This window comes from Notolepis coatsorum (genome assembly GCF_963971535.1).
Source record: "Notolepis coatsorum genome assembly, chromosome: 19".
Taxonomy (NCBI): domain Eukaryota; kingdom Metazoa; phylum Chordata; class Actinopteri; order Aulopiformes; family Paralepididae; genus Notolepis; species Notolepis coatsorum.
This window is the reverse complement of record NC_140183.1, coordinates 84389976-84409873: the sequence shown is the minus strand read 5'-3', so window position 1 is coordinate 84409873 and position 19898 is coordinate 84389976. Positions and strand designations below refer to the sequence as shown.

The 19898-nt window shown below is 43.1% G+C and overlaps 1 protein-coding gene across 1 annotated transcript in view; it reads right to left on the bottom strand.

Annotated features, from left to right (window-relative positions):
- Positions 1 to 16019, bottom strand: part of leng8 (leukocyte receptor cluster (LRC) member 8) — a gene marked incomplete at its 3' end in the record, with an annotated part of 29634 nt that extends 13615 nt beyond the window's left edge. The window contains exons 1-7 of the mRNA XM_084335869.1: positions 15716 to 16019; positions 7929 to 8097; positions 3774 to 3944; positions 3395 to 3472; positions 2775 to 3201; positions 2284 to 2440; positions 2025 to 2195 (exon numbers count right to left, since the gene is read on the bottom strand). Of these exons, the coding sequence (XP_084191995.1) occupies positions 2025 to 2195; positions 2284 to 2440; positions 2775 to 3201; positions 3395 to 3472; positions 3774 to 3944; positions 7929 to 8097; positions 15716 to 15756 (1214 nt within the window). The 5' untranslated portion in view covers positions 15757 to 16019. The remainder of the gene's footprint in view (positions 1 to 2024; positions 2196 to 2283; positions 2441 to 2774; positions 3202 to 3394; positions 3473 to 3773; positions 3945 to 7928; positions 8098 to 15715) is intronic.
- Between the last annotated feature and the right edge of the window lie 3879 nt (positions 16020 to 19898).

The following is a 19898-nucleotide window of genomic DNA, read 5'->3' as shown; positions in this document are numbered from 1 at the left end:
TCAGGACTCGCAAGTTAGGGTGTTCAGCTGTTTCACTGGGTGTCCCCCAGGGTTCAGTATTGGGTCCCCTCCTACAGGGCCGCCTGGGAGAAATGCGAGGCCCTGTGCGAGATTTAAACGCGAGGGCCCCCCCCCCCCCCCTAAAGGTAAAAAATAAAATAAAGAAATTATATAATATATATATATATATATATATAGTCTGGTTGTCTTTTGAAAAGCTGGACGGCTCCCTCTCCTTTGCACCACACATCAAAAACATCACCCGGTCTGTCTTCTTTCACCTCCATAATATCACCAGACTCCGCCCATCCCTGTCCCAATCCAACACGGAAACCCTAGTCCACTCATTTGTCACATCCCGGATCGATATACTGCAAAGCTCTCCTCACTGGCCTTCCAACCAAACTCCTCAACAGACTACAAATCATCCAAAACTCTGCTGCCAGGATCATCACCCGCACCAACTCATCTGACGGTCCTCATTCAATTACACTGGCTCCCTGTGCACTACCGGATCGATTTCAAAAACCTCCTACTCACCTTCAAAGCCCTCCACAATCTAGCCCCCATCTACATCACTGACCTCCTCCAGGAATACACCACCTCCCGCACACTCCGCTCATCATCTACTGGACTCCTCTCCATCCCCAGCTCACGCCTCAGCACCATGGCTGCCCGAGCTTTCAGCTGCTCGGCTCCCAGACTTTGGAACTCCCTGCCCCCACATATCCGACAGTCTGACTCACTATCAACATTCAAATCTCAACTGAAACCCCATCTGTTCAAACTAGCATATTCACTGTAACCTCTGCCACTGTCCTATACCCCCCCTGCTGTTTGTTTGTTTTGTTATTTTAACTTAACCTTTTTTATACTTCCTGTTGCTTGTTTTATTATTAACACATTGCCCGCCGGGGGTTATGCCCATCTCATGCCCCTCTCTGCCAGCGCTGTAAGCCTATGGAGATGTTTACCTTCTTTGCAGGGCTATAACTTTTTAAATTGTATTGCTATATTGACATTACTATGGCCCATTCAACATCGATTATCCATCGTTCAGGATGTGGGAACGTTATACTTTTTCATTCATACATTGTTGTGTTAATACCTTCTAGAATATAAGTATGTTTTTAATCTTTTCTGCTGTAATTCCAAAAACGCTAGTTATAGGCCCAAACGCATTATATAGATTATCGATTGCCGTTTCCCCCCCCCATACACGCTACATCAAAAAACTCAAATGTATATAATCGGTATACATTATGCCTCATCATGCGCGGAGGAAAGGGGGGGGGGGTCGTTTATAATTCCCAGATCATCAGTAACTGCTTTATGTAGGTTGGGTGGATATATTGATCAGATGGTTTGCAAAACAAGGAAATGCACAATCGGGTTGAAAATAGCGTTATATTCCTCTTACCGTGGGCCAATGAGACTGGCGGTGAAAGATCCCAATTATACGACGCCGATCGTCTAGGTCCATTTCCGGTTTGTATGGCTCAATAAACACCGAAATCATATCGATTATTAAGTTTAGAAAGCGATCCATTATGTACATAGTGTCTGTCGGGAGTCCCGTAACGAGATGCGACTGCCGGATGATTTTCATCGATGCACATCTTGTTTGAGAGTGTAACTCGCCCGACCATCCACCAGGCGGCGGTATTGAGCAGTCGTTGCAGTCACATCTAAGGTCCAGCTGCAGGACCGGGGGTGGGTATATGAATTATGAATGCCATGGCGAAAAAATTTAATATTGATCTCAAAAACGCTGTACAGCGATCCTGGCAGACAACGCATGGCGGCCAATAACGCTGGACAGCGTTTTTGGCGCCGATGTGTTAACCTTGACTTTTAACTGCCCTGTGTTTTTTTTTTTTTTTTTTATCTGTAAGGTGACCTTGGGTGTCCTGAAAGGCGCCACCAAATAAAATGTATTATTATTACTCTGCATATGAAGTGTACAGTGTGGTATTGGTGCATCTCTAGAAGCATGTATCCACAGTAAGCAATTCTATACTTACTCTGGCAGTGGCTCGTGGGTCCAGTCGATGGTGTAGGCAGTACCATCCTTCAGACGGTCCTGTAGAACTTCCTTCAACACTTTCTCCGTCCGGTCCTTGTCTTCCTCCGACTCGCAGGCTGTGAAACAGCGCTGCACGTACTCCTTCATGGCCGGTGGCCAGTCCTGGGACCTGGGGAGAGAGGAGAGTCAACAATCAAGACATGGTTCATGAATCTTAAAAATGAAGGACGACAACAATCAGCCGGTGCGGCCCTCACCGTGTAGCTCCAGGTGCAGCGTTAACAGCTCCAGGAGAGGACGGAGCAGGACCCAAACCAGAGGGCTGCTCCCCCGGTGGGAAGTTCTGACCGGTGATGACATACGGCCTCTTGGGAATGTTGAACTTCACATTCACAGCCCCCGCTACAGGTGCCTCTGTGGGAACGCCACAGGGAAAGAAGCAGAGAATTTAGGACATAGAACCTGGACTGAAAGCATCTAGGATTTTCTCCTATATTTCACAAATAAAGTTAACCTCACTCAGGGCTCACTTGTGCCTACCTGCCTTTCCCCCATCAACCGTGGCATCTTTGTAGTAATTATATACGGTCAATATAAACAACTCAAGATCTCTAATCTCCTGTCACAGAATAATCCTGATCTAGGCTCACCTATAGCGCCAGGCAACAAAAAATCTATCATCTACATCTGCAAACTACAGTCATCTTAGTGATCTAATCATTACATAACATGCACTAGCTTCCATTACGTTTCATGCGGTGCCAGAGTTGCTGTCCTGCTTGTTTCGGACTCTTGTTCTTGTTAGTGTCTCCTCTGCCGAGGCCTGGTCCATACTGGCCTTGCTGTTGCTGGGAGTTGTTCTGAGACGCCTGGTAGCTGTTCTGGGGCTGGTAACTCTGTCCATAGTTGGGCCTGCCCTGGTTGTGGTTGTAAGCTCTCATTTGGTTGGGGTCACCGGGTGGGTAAGACATAGGGTTGTTGGCATTATAAGCACTCTGCGGTGGAGGAGGGGGGTACTGGGAGTTGGAAGGGGTAGGAATGGGTGGGGGTGGAGGGGGAGGGGGTTTCTCTGAGGCAGTTGGGCTCTGCGGGGGCTGAGGGGTAGTAGGGGGTGGGGGCTGGGGCTGGGAGGGGTAGCTGGATGACTGGTCTTCCATCCCTGGTACAGGAGGAGGCTGTCAACAGAGAAAGGTAAAAAAAAAAAAAAGACTAAATCATATATTGCTATGAGGCTTATATCATAACAAATAGAGAAAAGTAAAAAAAAAAAAAAACAACAATAAGTAGTCATTCTGTATCAGCCAGAAATTAGCCATGGCTTGTACATCTGACATCACAAAGACACAAGAGGACATGACAGGTATGTACCTGTCCGTTCTGAGTAGGGGGTCCTGGGTAAGTTCCTGGAGGTCCACCATACTGATTTGGAGGATAGCCACCACCATACTGAAAATTTAAAAGTAACCCTTTTATCAATTCACTGTTTATACTAAGTGTAAAGTAGAACCATGTTCATCCAAGCCACCTGGGAATGGAGGCCATTTGGCAGAACTCTGAAATTGGCCATATTGAAAAGTATTTCAAACCCATTTGGTTGATCAGTTTGTTTGGATGTCAGAGATTTAGATAAATAAGATTCTACTAGGCAGGGGTTTTAAAATAGCCAACCGTGCTGAATCAGTAGGCTCTGCTGTCACTATGATGCTAAGGAGTATTCTCATGTTATATCCATCTCCTGGATGCTTACCGGGCCCATAGTAGGATAGTAGTTATAGTTATAGGGATATGTGTATCCAGGATACTGCTGCTGGTTTTGCTGGTACCACTGGTAGTACTGCTGCTGTTGTTGTTGCTGCTGCTGCTGTTGTTGCTGCTGCATGGCAGGGGAGTCTGTCACTGCAGGTTGGAACTGACCAGTCTGAAACACATAGGATTAGAATATGATTAATGAATATGACAATGATGTGAAATTAATTGGCTACATAGAAAAAAGGAAGATACGTTTAGACCAATCTGTAAATGCAATTCTTGTATACATACAGTTGTTATGTCCCTGCAATTTACCATTATGGGCAAATAAAGAGAAAATGCTTGTCTGAAAACATTTCTTGTTAAGGTTTGGATTTTGTGTGCCCTGTATGCAAGATTCATGTCCTTTTTGTCAGTCACATACCTATTTAAGTGATGAACTGCACTACGTGTGCTTGTTTTTAGACATTTTAGATACGTTTTATACTCATGCTAAAAGATTTTGGCCCGTGCTACAAAACGATCACCCTCTGTAGCACCAGTGCTATGTGCAAAAAAAGTTTACGTACAGCCCTGCAGTTAGGGTACCTTATGTATACTGCACCTGTGTATACCTTTACTCAATACTCATAGTAATACTCATAGTATATATATTCAGATTCTAAGTGTTATTGGCCATATTTATTGTAACGTATACTATAACTGCACCTTTGATTACACTGCGTACTTGCTCATATTCAGAGTTAATTATATTGTTTACACATTGCTTATTTTTTATCTTTACTATAATTGTATTGCCTATATTTATGTCTTCTACTATTACCATAACCATACCTGTACCTCCCCTCCCCTGTGCTGCTATGACGCCTGAATTTCAATAAAGGACTATCTTATCTTATGATCAACTTAGTGTCATTCTTAGTCAATGGGCTAACATGGTTTTAGGAAACAGAGTCTTGGACTGTGTGAAGTAGAGCCGACATGAAATTCTGTATGTCATGTTGTGACGCAATTCAATTACATCTGAGGAGTGACTTTGAACTAATCTGCTGCTCATTATACGGAATATTACTAAAAGACCATGACATAATACATGGTTATTAAATTGTTACATTTCCAAATGAACACATTGCGTGCCACGGACGCTTTTTGTTGTTAGTTCATGCCAACCTTTGAGTGCCCCCGACTCTATAGCGTTTGTTTGTAGTTTTTTATTTTTTTATTGGCGATTTGAATTCATATTTCATCAATTGAGCCTCGGGTTAGTGCTGCAGAGTCTCCCTGAGCTCAATTGGAAAGATACCGCCCCCTATCGTCTCTCCCTGTGATACTGCACCCCATTACTTTACACTGATGCAGGGGGGGTGGCCAGTTTCCTCATTTTACTCTTCCGTCAAGGCCAACTGAAGGATCGATTGTGCTCACCGGCCCGGAAAACGCGTGGATTATGTATTTACAGTACTCAACACTGTAATCAATAAGCGTGATCGATATTTGGAATGGCGATCAGGAATTGGAATAATTTTTGGATAACATCTGATCTCAGGTAAGGAATTTATTTTACCAGTCTTAGGATAAACAGAGCTGTTTTCAGCGATATAAGCGTTTGCGCGGTGATCGCTGATGAGGAAATGAGAGAATCGATTTTTCAGCCCGCCTCTATAGCGTGCATAAGTACACATAATCACATATACTATCGATAATCTAGCGTTTTTGAAAAAGATTCATAAATAGGCCGAAAAATGACTATGTTTTTGTGTATGCCAGAATATTCCAGTAAATGCCTTTTATCACGGAATCTATATATTTTCCTGAAAAACGAGGGCTTCTCAAAATGCAAAACGAAAATTAACCGATTAAAAAACAATCCGTTTCGACAATGTTGACTGCAAACAAGTCATTGATAAGCGACAGGCAGATTAGACACATAGCCATAATGTAAGACAGAGATTATGCGTTCACAACGCTATCTTTGAAGTGGGTGGTGGCATTTAACCATGTTTCCAATGTTAATGGCTGGCCTGGCCTCAAACTGTTAATGTTCGGTCACATTCTTTGGCCCACAGTCCAGTAGTCTCCTTTTCACTTTTCAGCACTGATTCTCTCTCCCCCCGCCCCCCCTCCCCCCACACACACAGGCAGAAATGCCAAAATTACCTTACATCTGGATTCTACAATTACAAGTTTGTTTCAAAGCCACATTGCACAGCTCTGGTGTGGGAACATTTTGGGTTTAAGCCCAATGAGATAAGAGAGGCCATTAATAACACGAACAAGGCGGTATGTCAACTGAATGACCATTTCCTTCAGTAAATACTTTCGCCTAAGTGCTGAAAAGCAGTCAGGGGAGGCTCAGTGTTTTTGGGTCATGCATCAGACTCAACGAGTCGGGAGGGGATGAGACGGGAGTAAAAACTCACGTGTGTTATCATCCGCACCCTTCCTTCAGTGGCTCCTCATCGTTCTCTTCTCTCCCCATATTTAGCTTTTCAAAATAATCAGCTGTAGACAGCTTCATTTTGGCACTCGCTTGTAGGGCTGGGCGATATGGCCTAAATATGATATCACGATATTTTCTGACCTTTCGGCGATACACGATACACATCACGATGTTTTTCCTTTTTTCCCCAAACAATTCATTATGAGGCTTACCAAGACAGTATTTGAGTTTGCAAGCGAACATTAAAGACAAAAGACTCATGAATTTAGCATTTTTATATTATATATTAGATTTAGATAATTGGATTCTTAGATTATATATTTAGCATTTTAGCCTTCCGTTTTTTTTATATTAGATTAGATTTAGATGATTAGATTACATATTGTAACTATTTATTTATTTACATGTATGTATACATTTATTATTTGAACGGCTTAAGGCTATATCTGTACTTGATGTTTGTTTGTTGTGTTGCATACTTGAAATAAACTTCAATCAAATCAAACCCCCCCTCTTAAAAACAAAAACCTGTGTTTAACCTAGCCATCTATAAAACATCATGCTAAAACTGTGAAACAAATGTCCTACTCCCCTAAAGAAAGAAATACATAGCAAACATGACTCAGTTATCCAATAGTGATGCTGCTTTTTATTTAGTTAAAATCTTTTAGTTAATAAGACTAAAAGACTACAATATATATGACTACAAGGGCCAGAAGCCGACTTCATGACGGCTTCCTGTCCTCGCATTCCATTTCCGGTTTACGTTACATTTTCAACAACAGATTGCTGCTAATTAAACACTTCATGGAAACGGAGTAACGTTAACGTTATGTCGAGTTCATACGTGTAGTGTAGTATGAACTCCACATAATAACGCTAACATTACTCCGTGTCCACTGTTGCTGCCACTGTTGCGTCGCAGATGGATGGTACACTGTTAGCTCCGTAGCAAATCCGCTCATTACCGATAGCAGTACTGTTAACGTCGGAGCTTACTCCTGGGTTTCAGGGGGCATCCCTAGCACCGAGCCACCGCCACTCTCTCTCTGTCTCTGGCTAGGTGTGTGCGCTTGCGTGCGTGTATGTGCGTGTAGATGACGTAATTTGGGCAAGTGTGTGTGTGACTGACTTTTTTTTTCTGCGAGAGGGAGAGGCGAGAGAGAGAGAAAAGTATTTAGCACTGCGCTTGTAAGTCTCATCTCAGCCGCGGCGGCAAAACATCACGATATCCACAATACGTTTAAAAAGTGTATCGTTAATGAACTGTACCCGATATTTATATAATATCGTCATATCGCCCAGCCCTACTTGCTTGAATGGGTTGAATAGGCAATAATTCAACCCATTCAATGAATGGGTTGAATGAATGAGCTGTTTCAGCTCTGATCCACGGCATGCCTGGCATGCTCAACTAATAGAAAGATAAGCAACACCAGTGAAATATGTGACCAATTTGCTTTAGATCTAGATGCCAACTTTGGTTGTGGCTAAATAAAGTGAGATGCTCATGTTAGAATATCATAATATAATACCAGTGGCATAAAATGGTGTTATAATGACAATATAGGTCATCGCAATTATTTCTGGGACAATATACGTATCGTCTAACAAATAGTTATCATGACAGGCCTACACACAAAATTATCATCACAGTGGTAAGAGCAGGAAGGGTTCACACAAAGATAAATTGAGACCAGAGCAAAAACATACCAATGGAGAAAGAGCAATCTTTTCTCGCACACACACCTCTGCTGTGGTCCTGTTGGCCGGTGCAGTCTTGGCAGCGGCCTGACTCTTGCTGATAGAGGCTAGTGCTAGTCTTGCCTTCTCCCATTCTGGGTTCTCATGGATCTGGCTCTCTGTAGAAGCTCCATACGACCTGGCATTGACACAAGGCACAATAAAACACAAGGCAGCAAAAGGCTTAATGGCGTTTTATTGCTACCTACAGGGTGTCTACATGTAACAGCAAGTTAAATATAAGACTTTTTAAGACATTTTAATGACATTGTTCCAATTTTGCACAAAAATTATTAGATGTGAAAATATAGGCATATTCTTTTGAGTAAATAAATAGATATATTGTCAGTTCAAAATGATCAGTATGGCAAAATGACAATTACTGGTCGAGTTAAAGAACATTTGTCCCAATATGTTTATTAATGCGAAATTAACCTTTCGGCTCACCTGCCAAGGGCTCCTGTGGGCCTAGTTTTCATAATAGTGTATTGGGCTACTTTTACAATAGCCCCACGCCAAGCCAACAAGGTTTGGCCGAGTGAATCCACAGTCCCTTGCTCCTCAATAGGAAACCAACCTAGATTTACCCTGAGGAACAGGTCCGACGCGAACCGTTCGTTATACAAGTATCGCAGAGAAATTTCAAGGGTACTCACAGTTGCACGAGGGGCGGTCTTGGACAGAGAACGGCAATGGTTTGAAAGCTCGGCGTTGCTAATACACATTTTAAATATTTTTTATAAGGTCAACACTGCTCAAAACGGCTTTAGCTGCCTGATGCGCCTGCACTGTGAGGCGCATCAGGCACCCAATGCCGGAAATAAAGCTGTGTGTTGACCAGTTTATAAAAATTATTTAAAATGTTTATTAGCAACGCCAAGCTTTCAAACCATTGCGATTCTCTGTCCAAGACCCTTGTGCAACTGTGAGTACCTTTGAAATTTCTCTGCGATACTTGTATAACGAACGGTTCGCGTCGGACCAGTTCTTCAGGGTAAATCTAGATTGGTTTCCTATTGAGGAGCATCACAGTCACGAAAGGGGCTACTTTTACGACTACTGTGGCTTCTGTGGCTGGGCTGGGCTGGCTATATTGAGGATATACCAGCCATGGTAGAATGTCAATTTCTATGCTGAAAGTAATTTAGACCCCAGCGATATTATTACGGTTGTTTTATAGTTTATACGTGGCTTTTGAATAAATATGTAAATGCAGTCTTGTCTCAATTCCAAATCACTTTGAATTTGTTCAAACCAGGCGCGGAAATCCCACGGAGGACATGCCCCCCCCCCCCCCGAGAAATATATCATATGTCCCCCCCCCAATATATCACTGTACATAACTATGTAATTCAATAGAATAAATAATACGCAATGAAGAACTTGTGCTGATTATAGACACTTAATAGCGAGTTTTTAAGTTTCCAAAGATTGCGACCACCCCCGCATTTCATTCACAACTGCCTCCCGAGTCCCACCCACAGCACGCAGTCAGTGTGGTGCATGAGATGCAGGTAGGCTGAGCGCTGAGTAGAGCTGCCGCGGTATTGATATTTTCCTTACCGCACGAATTTGCGCAATATTTCCTACCGCCGCGGTAATTACCGCACAGTGCGCACAAAAAAAAAAAAAAAATTTGAATGCATTTTTTTTTTTTAGTAGTCTACTCTTATAGCCTGCCTCTAGTCTAATGGCGCTTTTCCACTGCATATTACCTACTCGACTCGACCCGCTTTAGGCACCTGGTACTTCGTTCCTTTTCCACTGCAGCCAGGTACTACTCCGTTTGGGGAATGGGGATGCAGGCGGGGCCGCCGCCGCTCGCTTGTGTACACTGAAAGCTCCGTGGGCATAGATGTCCGAGGGCTTGCAGCAAGCCAGAGTTTAACACAGTTTCAATCAATCAATCAATCAATAACAACATTAACCAGACTCTCGTTGCGTCTATTCTGCCAAAGCTAACGTTACCTCTCATTGTGTATTCTACCAAGCAAACCCGGGTTTAACGTTACCTCTCGTGTATATCGGATAACAACAACAAACTTAACACATCAGCGATCTTGTTGCGACACTAAACTCTCCGCTCGGTGGTAAATTGGGTTGATGTCGGTTTTGTTTCATCAATAAATAAGGCAGAATACACAGTGTTTATTGCACTTGGTTCTGTCGCAAACAAATCCTGAATGAAATGCATCCTTAGCGAGGCAGTAAAGATGGCGGCGTTCTGTTTTCGTTCAGAGGCGTCGAGTAGGGGGTATCTGCAGAGCCGCAGAGCCAGGCTGGACCAATAGGGTCACTTGGAACCGAGTAGGGTATATCTGCAGAGCCGCAAGCCAACTTTATTATTATGATAAAAAACAGCGGTGACGCCGGTATTCAGCCTAACTCTGCGGTGAGCGTGATGCAACAGCGATACCGCGGTAATGCGGTTATCGCGGCAGCTCTAGCGCTGAGTACTGTGTATATCAACGCGACCAGTCTGTCATTTGTCACAGACCTTTCCAGTAAGTTGTTCAAACAAATGATATGTTAGACATGTCTTTACTTCTACCACTCAATACAATAAAACACATTTATAATCACCACCTTCTCTTAATTTTCGCTGCATTGAATTATAGGTCACTCTTTATCTTAGCTAGCGGTTAGCTGACGGTGCTAGCTGCTTGATTGAAAACTTTATTAACAGATTGCAGAATGGGTACAATACAGTACAGCTCAATACACACAATTGTTACTTTCAGATTATAATTTAAAGGAAAGCACCCATAGTTCAAGGCCAATTCCACTTCAGAGTCATAGCAGAACACCTCAGTGTCACCCAGAAACATTCAGTACATTCTGAATTGGTCTTGAACTATGGGTGCTTTCCTTTAAATTATAATCTGAAAGTTGAGGTAAATTTATATAACATTTTCGAGGGCTTTTATTTTGAAATGCCACATCAGAATGTACTGAAAGTTTCTGGGTGACACTCTTGAGGTGTTCCATTACAACTCTGAAGTGGAATTGGTCTTGAACTATGGGTGCTTTCCTTTAAATTATAATCTGAAAGTTGAGGTAAATTTATATAACATTTTCGAGGGCTTTAATTTTTAAATGCCACATCAGAATGTACTGAATGTTTCTGGGTGACACTCTTGAGGTGTTCTGCTATGACTCTGAAGTGGAATTGGCCTTGAACTATGGGTGCTTTCCTTTAAATTATAATCTGAAAATTGAGATACATTTATATAACATTTTCGAGGGCTTGCTTTAATTTTGAAATGCCACATCAGAATGTACTGAACGTTTCTGGGTGACACTCTGAGGTGTTCTGCTATGACTCTAAAGTGGAATTGGCCTTGAACTATGGGTGCTTTCCTTTAAATTATAATCTGAAAGTTGAGGAAAGATTGCTAGTTTATGACATTTTAGAGGGCTTTTGTTTTGAAATGCCACATCAGAATGTACTGAACGTTTCTGGGTGACACTGAGGTGTTCTGCTATGACTGAAGTGGAATTGGCCTTGAACTATGGGTGCTTTCCTTTAAATTATAATCTGAAAGTTGAGGTAAATTTATATAACATTTTCGAGGGCTTTAATTTTGAAATGCCACATCAGAATGTACTGAACGTTTCTGGGTGACACTATGAGGTAGGGGTGGACGGTATAAACGGTATGAATTTGCTCTACGGTATGGATTTTGACTATACCGTCTAACCGGTAGAGCAGCTCTAAAATAGCAATGACGTCATGTAACCACAGCGCGACTATTTCAATCGCATTTGCCCCCAAAAATAGATCGAATTAGTCATAGATAATAGATATGTGCAAACTGGAAAAAGTTATTTAGGAGGCTTCGCGCAGTGGGCGCACTGGGCGTGTCAACACGCAATTGTCATTTCATAATAAACACATATCACCGCGGCGCACAGCAAGTTTCAATTTCAGTTCCTGGCATTTTTAACCAGTGGAGAAAGGTAAGAGATCTTACCTATCGTTTTTCTTATATGAATTATTCTACGTTAATAAAACATACCTGGTGATCAACTACAGTTTGCTGTAAACATTATGATATGTGTGTAGTGTTATGATAACGACGGGAGGACGGCTGCAGCAGTGGATTTGCGAAATAGCATGCAGCTGCAGAGCCGCAGAGCCAGTGGCTCTTTCAGGTCTGGTCACAGGCCCGCTCAACAGCGCCCCCCCACCAAACGGCTGAACGACCTGAAAGAGCCACTGGCTCTGCGGCTACATATGCTTCTAGCAAAATCCAGCCCCGCTGTTTGCAATGGGAGCAGCACGGAGTCTCGACTCGGGACTTATTTTATTTGGAATATAATGACTTTATACGCAAAAGTAGCCTAGTTTTAAGTTAAAATATTATAAATCTACATGCCTTGAGGATGTCATTCTTTATATAGCCTGCCTATCAGGCAAAAAAAATTATTCTAACGGAAACACTGATACCGTGATATATACCGTTACCGTCTATGCTTCAAATTAGGGCTGGGCGATAAAACGATAACGATAACTATCGCGATAAATTATTTCCTCGAAATAAACATGAAACGTGGTCGCAAAGTTTCGATATATCGATTTTCCAAGCTTGGCTCCGTTCAGCCTCGGCTCAGCACACTCACAACAACCAGCGTTACGTGATGACGTGCTTACGCACAACAGCTAACAACCAATCAGTGAAGGAGATGGCCGAGACCCGGAAGGAGGTAGGACTCACTCAACAACAAGGCTTGCTAGGCTAATTAGCTTGCACGGCATTGTTTTATATATTTACGTGCCGAGTATGTGTGTGTTTTGAATTCTGAGGCCACGTTTATGGTAGTGTGGGATATACAGTGGACGTCGTTTCAATATATTGTGGCGGAAGAGAGTATTTTAGTGTCATATTTAGCACATTGTCATGGAATCCACCGCTTAGAACCAACAGGCTGGCTAGGATAACTAGCTTGCACGGCACTGTTTTATATATTTACGTGCCGAGTATGTGTGTGTTTTGAATTCTGAGGCCACGTTTATGGTAGTGTGGGATATACAGTGGACGTCGTTTCAATATATTGTGGCGGAAGAGAGTATTTTAGTGTCATATTTATTGTCATGAGATACTCCGCTTGTCGGCTAACGTGCGCAGACTGATGACGACATCAACTCGACTTGAGACATTCGCAGCAGCATACGAAGTTAATTAAACTTGACGGACATTATATCGACGATAATTATCGATATCGAATTATATGAAAATAATTTTATAATTTTATCGCGATAACGTTTTTGGTCATATCGCCCAGCCCTACTTCAAATTATACCGTGATATAAATTTTAGACCATACCGTCCACCCCTACTATGAGGTGTTCTGCTATGACTCTGAAGTGGAATTGGCCTTGAACTATGGGTGCTTTCTAGGGCTGTCTTAAATACTTCAAAGCTTCGTTCGATGGCACAAGCTTCGAACATAAAAAAAGATCGAAAAAAATAAAAATAAAAAAAAAATTAAATATGCAAAGACAATGCCCAAAAAGCAGAGTGCCAGATATGCCAGAAGAAAATGGCATATCACAACTCTACAACAACTTTGTCAAATCACCTAAAAAACACAAGTATCGTTGGACACAACAGCGACGCCACACAAAACATTAATAAGGCTATGCCTATGCTGCTATGACTGTTACCAAGTTGGCTAATTTAATTGTAATCATCTGCTTTTGTAGGTGCATTGTCTGATATAATTATAAATTAAATATAATATAATTGTTTGCTTGATAGACGAAGGTTGCAACATAATTATGTAATGTCACGTCATTGGCTGTGAGAGCAGCCCCACTGCACCCAGGCAGCGCAGCCGAGTGAAACCTTGTTGGCTGCGTCACAGTCACGAAAGGGGCTACTTAATTAATCCAATCCACTTTATTTATAGAGCACATTTAAAAACAACAAAGTTTACCAAAGTGATTTACAAGTCCCACAACATAAGATAAAAAAAATATATATATAATTAGTATTTTTTAGTAGCTCGGCCCCGAAGCTTCGATTGCCAAAAAAAAAGCTTCGAAGGTCAGCCCTAGTGCTTTCCTTTAAATTATAATCTAAAAGTTGAGGAAAGATTGCTAGTTTATGACATTTTAGAGGGCTTTTGTTTTGAAATGCCACAGAATGTACTGAACGTTTCTGGGTGACACTCTGAGGTGTTCTGCTATGACTCTGAAGTGGAATTTGCCTTGAACTATGGGTGCTTTCCATTATAATCTGAAAGTTGAGGAAAGATTGCTAGTTTATGACATTTTAGAGGGCTTTTATGTTGAAATGCCACATCAGAACGTCCTTTCCCTTTCTGAATGTAGGGTTTCATGTCGTCGTGTATACAATATGAAATATTAATTTGTAACTGAACATAACATCGCTTGCTAAATCGTATGAGATACAAAGGGGTGAAGGGGAAACAGGGTGGCAACTGTCTGTACACAGGAAGGCATTAAGGAACGTTAGCATGAACTAAAAACCTTTTTACCGTAATAAGGCAAGTGTATGCGCAAACGAAAATAAACCGGTGGACGGTGGACCACTTGACTGTGATATCCGAATTGCAGGCTGGCTTGACCCCAGTAAAATATGGACATATTTTTTATTTAATTCATTTACCCAGGCAAGCAATTAAGAATAAATTCTTCACATTTATTTGAACATAATTGGACAATGCCATGGATTGTTGTCACTCTCAAACTGGTGACTGAACCACGATTTGTTTAAACAGTCAACATAACATATCAAAGTGCTTGACTTAAACATAAAATATATCAAAGTGCTTGACTTAAACTTAAGTCTCTCCTAACATACAACACAACTCTGTTCCTCAATATACATTTAACATATTACAACGTAGGCTATGTGTTACAGCACTAATTTTGGTGTCCCCCCCCCAGGAATTGCTATTGAGAAAATGTAATGTAATAATTGCCCCCCCCCCCCCCCCCCCCCAAAGTTGATATCAGATTTTCGCCCCTGGTTCAAACTTGATATGAGGAAATGGGGGTAGGCGTCCTTTCAGTCAGGGACCTTAGGCATTTTTATTTAATTTAGTGTAGGGTTACTGTCCCTACAGCGTCCTATTTTTCCCTACATGGAGATGCACTGGTGCACTGACTAGATGCACATAATGCCCAATGACACTAATTTAGCTAATCCCTAGGGCCTAGTTTACTAAACGTTACATAAACTAGGGAGAACACAGCGAACCAGGTCCTAAAAACAAAACAGTATGTTTAACTCAGTTACATTACCACTAGCGTGTACATTAAACAACACTTTTGCAACCACTGAATACAGAAAATTCAAATTAAAATCTAATATAGGCCACCCTATGTTCTAATGTTAGTCCTTGTGTTAAGAGAATGTTATGTTGGTGGTGTCAACGTTAACCATTTTATTATGGTTAGATTGCGGACTGTGGCTTTAATATTAAAGAGATAATGTCAAAGACAGTCTAATAATGAGACATACTATTTAGACCGATCGGATAACGTTACGTTACGTTAGGGCAAGATAGCAAACGAAGGCCGTTTAGCCGCGGCCTCCAGAAAGTATTAGCTTTTAGCTAACGATGGTAGCTAAATTAACTGGGGTTAGCTGAACAAATAAAGTAGCATTACGTTTGAGCGTTAACGTTAGCAAGCCAGCTGTAACATGCCGTTACACATTGTATGTATATAGCTGGAGTTAACCAATCTGTCTAATAAGGTTACATAGAATGTATTAACGACGTACCAGTTAGCAGCAGGGGCTGCTTGTGTCGCATTGGCCGCCATTTCACCACCGTTGATGCTAAACTAGATGAAGTTAGCCGATGTTTTCTATCGAGCTAGCTTGGACCTGTGAAAGTAAACAAGATGAAGTCTGCCACGATAGCCGACTGCAAGCGGACAAATAACGTTAACCGTCAACGCTAGGTCTCACACTTAACGTGTTGTTTATCCCAACAGAGACTAGACGTCAACGATGTCTTAAAAAAAAGTTATATGTGAAAACGAGCGAATAATAGTAGTAGTTGCTAGCGTTTCTTCTTCATTTTACGAACGGGAACTAATCGGCAGTCCGAGTTGTACAAAATGGCAGTTGAAATCATTTCTCAACAGTGACGCCGTCCGTCGCGCGTCTTCTTCTTCTTCTTTGTGAATAACGGCGGTTGGCATCCTTAATGGTTGCATTACTGACATCTACTGGACTAACAACTTATTTTTGTCATACGAAGAAATACTGAATGAAAACTTTATTTAACAGATTGCAGAATGGGTACAATACAGTACGGCTCAATACTGTCACGTTTTAGACTCAAACGTGAAAGTTGTAAAAGATACTTAAAGATATAAGAGATGAAACACTTTTGAGGGTATTTATTATAAAAAGTTAACAAGCAATTTAATATAAAAGTGAATAAGCAAAGTATTTATACAAGGTGAATATAGCAAGGTACAATTGAAATCTAGATTGTTACAACCGGTCGGTCGAGTATAAAAGAAAGGAAAAAAGTCAAGTCATTGTGGGTGGTAGCCGTGCGGGGACGGGTGGTAGGCGGCTGGCGGAAGTGTAATGGCGTCGGTGAGAGGAGGAAGGCACGGAGGAGGGTTGGACCCGGTCGCTCGGAGAGAGGAAGCGGAGTCGAAGCAGGGCGGGGGAGGGTCTGAGGATTGGGAGGAAGTGTGTCGGCGGATGGACGAGAGCATAGACGAGAGGATACTGGCGCGGAGTTTGGAAGTTGATGACAGAAAGTTGTGCGGAGAAGTGGAGGCGGCACCGGAGTGGAGGGTGGGATCCCGTTGTATAGCTGACATTTCGGGGGAAGGCGCGAGGTACCCGGGGGTTGTTTCCTGGATCGACGGTGAAAAGTGCCGGGTCGTGTTAGACGGCTTTATCGGTTACGAGGAGGTGGATGTGGCCGCCTTGCTGATCCATGATGAACTGCTTTCGCCGCTGGGAGCTGGGGCGGGTAGTGAGAGCGAGGGAGGTGTCGGTAGGGACGGGGATGGTAGTGACAGGGGAAGGGAGTCAGATGGTGAAAGTATGGAGGGGGGTGAGAGCGGGGGAGAAGGGTGGAGTAAGGTGGAGAAGAGGAGCAGGGACAGTGGGAAGGGGATAAAGAGGAAGAAGGGTAGGGGAGATAGCTCGAGTGGGTCAGAAGGCGAGGGTGTAGGTAATGGTGTTGCAGAAGTGATTCATATAGTGGTTAGGTTTGAGGGGAAGGGGGGAGTGCGGAAATTAGGATTTTTCGAGTTGCCCAAACTCACAGGTAAGCAATTAGGGGAGGTAAGGTATGCGAGAGTTTTGGAGGATGGGAATCTGGCCGTAGGGTGTGTTAGTGTGGATCAGGTGGAGAGGGCTGGGAAGATGAGGAGCATTGGAGGGGTGGGTATAATTAAGGTTGTGAGAGTAGGGGAGAAGAGGGAGGGGGGATGTAAGGGGGTGATAGCTGGGGTTTCGGTGGAGGTTAGCGTAGAGCAGCTGGTGGAAGAGTTGGGGAGAGATGTGCGTAATGGGAAAGTTAATGGTGCAGAAAGGATGAAGAGGGGGGCAGATAGGGTAGTGACGGAGACGGTTGTGATTAAGTTTGAAGGTGAGGTTGTTCCAAGTAAGGTGTATGTAGGGAGTGGGGTGTATAGGGTTAGGGAATTTGTTCAGAGTCCTCTGAGATGTTACAGGTGCCAGGAATTTGGTCATATAGCAGTTTCATGTAGGAAGGGACAGAGGTGTGCTAGGTGTGGCGGGGAGCATGACTATGGGAAGTGTGGAGAGGGAGTGAAGCTATGGTGTTGTAGTTGTGGAGGGGAGCATAGTGTAGCGTTTAGGGGGTGTGAGGTGATGAAGAGGGAGGTAGTGGTTCAGAGTGTTAGAAGGGAGGGTAAGTTGTCGTATGCAGAGGCGGCTAGGAGGGTGGGACAAGGAAGTCAAGTTAGGGTGCAGGGGTTTGTAGAAGGGCAGTTGGCAGAAAGGGTAGGGCAGGAGGATAGAGAGAGGGTGTGGGAGGAGAAATTGAGTATTGTGGGCTTCGTGGCAGGGGTAATTAATACTGCGGCAAAGATTGAGGGTAGAACAGATAGAACAAAGATGATTGTTAGGATAGCGGTTCAACATCTGGGTATGGAAGGTCTGACATTGGAGGAGGTGGTTAGGGAATTGAATAAGGGGGCAGCGGGTGACCAAGGTGTACAGAGTCAGGCAGCAGGGGGCAAGGAGTGTCTCGCAGAGGGGGGCTCAATTGGGAAGTAGCAGCGTTAGTTGCACTCCAAGAAGGTGAGGGGAATTGGGTTTTGTAGGAGGTAAAGGATACCAGTAGATGGCGGCACATACCCTAACAAGTGGTCGGCCGCCGTTAAACCTCAATAAGAAGAAGAAGAAGAAGTCATTGTGGGTCAGTCCAGCATGTCTCGTCCGTGGAGTGCAGTCAGTCCGTGCAGCAGTCAAAGCAGAAGAAGTAGAAGTGAAGTCCAGTGGTTTCTCTGTCAGGGTGTTTTATTGGCCCCCTAGTTCAGTGTGTATGTGTCTTTGTCCTGAGTGCACGTTGTGTGTCTGTGTGTCTGTGTGTATTGGTCCGCCTGTATGTCCGCCGTGCATGAGTGCGTGGAACGCACATTTACGTGCGCATTTTGTGCGCGTGTGTCTCTATGATAACGATCTGTGATTTAATGGAGTCTGGAGTCAATCAATCAATCCCCCATTTTCAATTCATATTGCACTTCCGCGTTACATTGAGCTCATGTAGGAGATAGCGGGGGAGAAAATGAATGAATGTGGATAAGAGCCTTGACTCAAGTGGTGAAGACTCTGGCAGGAGCACTCATTGAATTGATTGATTGATTGAAAACTTTATTAACAGATTGCAGAATGGGTACAGTACAGTACAGCTCAATACATGGGCAAAACAGAGTCCATTCTCTTCGGTTCAAATAACAAACTCAGCAAGACCGACGGCTTCTCGGTTACAGTGGGTGACAATATTATCACAAGGAAAGATGAAATTACCTACCTGGGTTCCATCCTAGAGGCTAATCTTTCCTGTGACAAAATGGCATCCAATGTAATAAAAAAAGTCAACCAACGAACGCGATTCTTGTACCGGATCTCCTCTCTGGTAAACAAGAATACCCTGAAGACTCTAGCAGGAGCACTCATTCAAGGGTACTACGACTATGCTTGCACCTCATGGTACCAAAGCACCTCAAAGGCACTAAAAAACAAATTACAAACATCTCAAAACAAGCTAGTCAGACTACTACTTGACCTGACTCCTAGAACCCACCTCACCCCTGCCCACTTTGACAACCTAGGATGGCTTAGAGTAGACGACAGAGTACAGCAACTTGCAATGGGCCTGGTCTACAAGATACACTACGCGACCAAGGTACCCATGTACATGTCAAAATACTTCCCAAAGGTCAGTGAATACCACGATCACAACACCAGAGGGAGCTCCACAAATCATGTAAAACCCAGATTCGGCTCAAACAAGGGACTAAACACGTTTCGCAATTATGCCACATCAATGTGGAACGCCCTGCCTAAAGCTGTAAAGGAATGTGAATCACTACCCACTTTCAAAAACACTCAAAAAACACCTACGTGAGACTGCAATTCGAAACTGGCCCCTACAAATGTCCTAACCTAGTTGTACAGTAAATGACCAAGTAAGGCTTTGTCAATATTCCAATGTACAGTGTAAAATGTGTGTGTGTCCCCTACCCAACCCCCCCCCCCACACCTCCAATGTACAGCCCTCACCCAACCCACCCAACCCCACCCCACCCAACCAACCTCCTCCAATGTACAGTTTCTACGCCAAATGTATATACACTCCTTTTCTGGACACTTTTGTATCACAAACAGTACTGTATTTGCAAATCTGATATGTCATAAATGTATAGATGTAGCAGTACTGTCTATCTGTATGTCATGTATG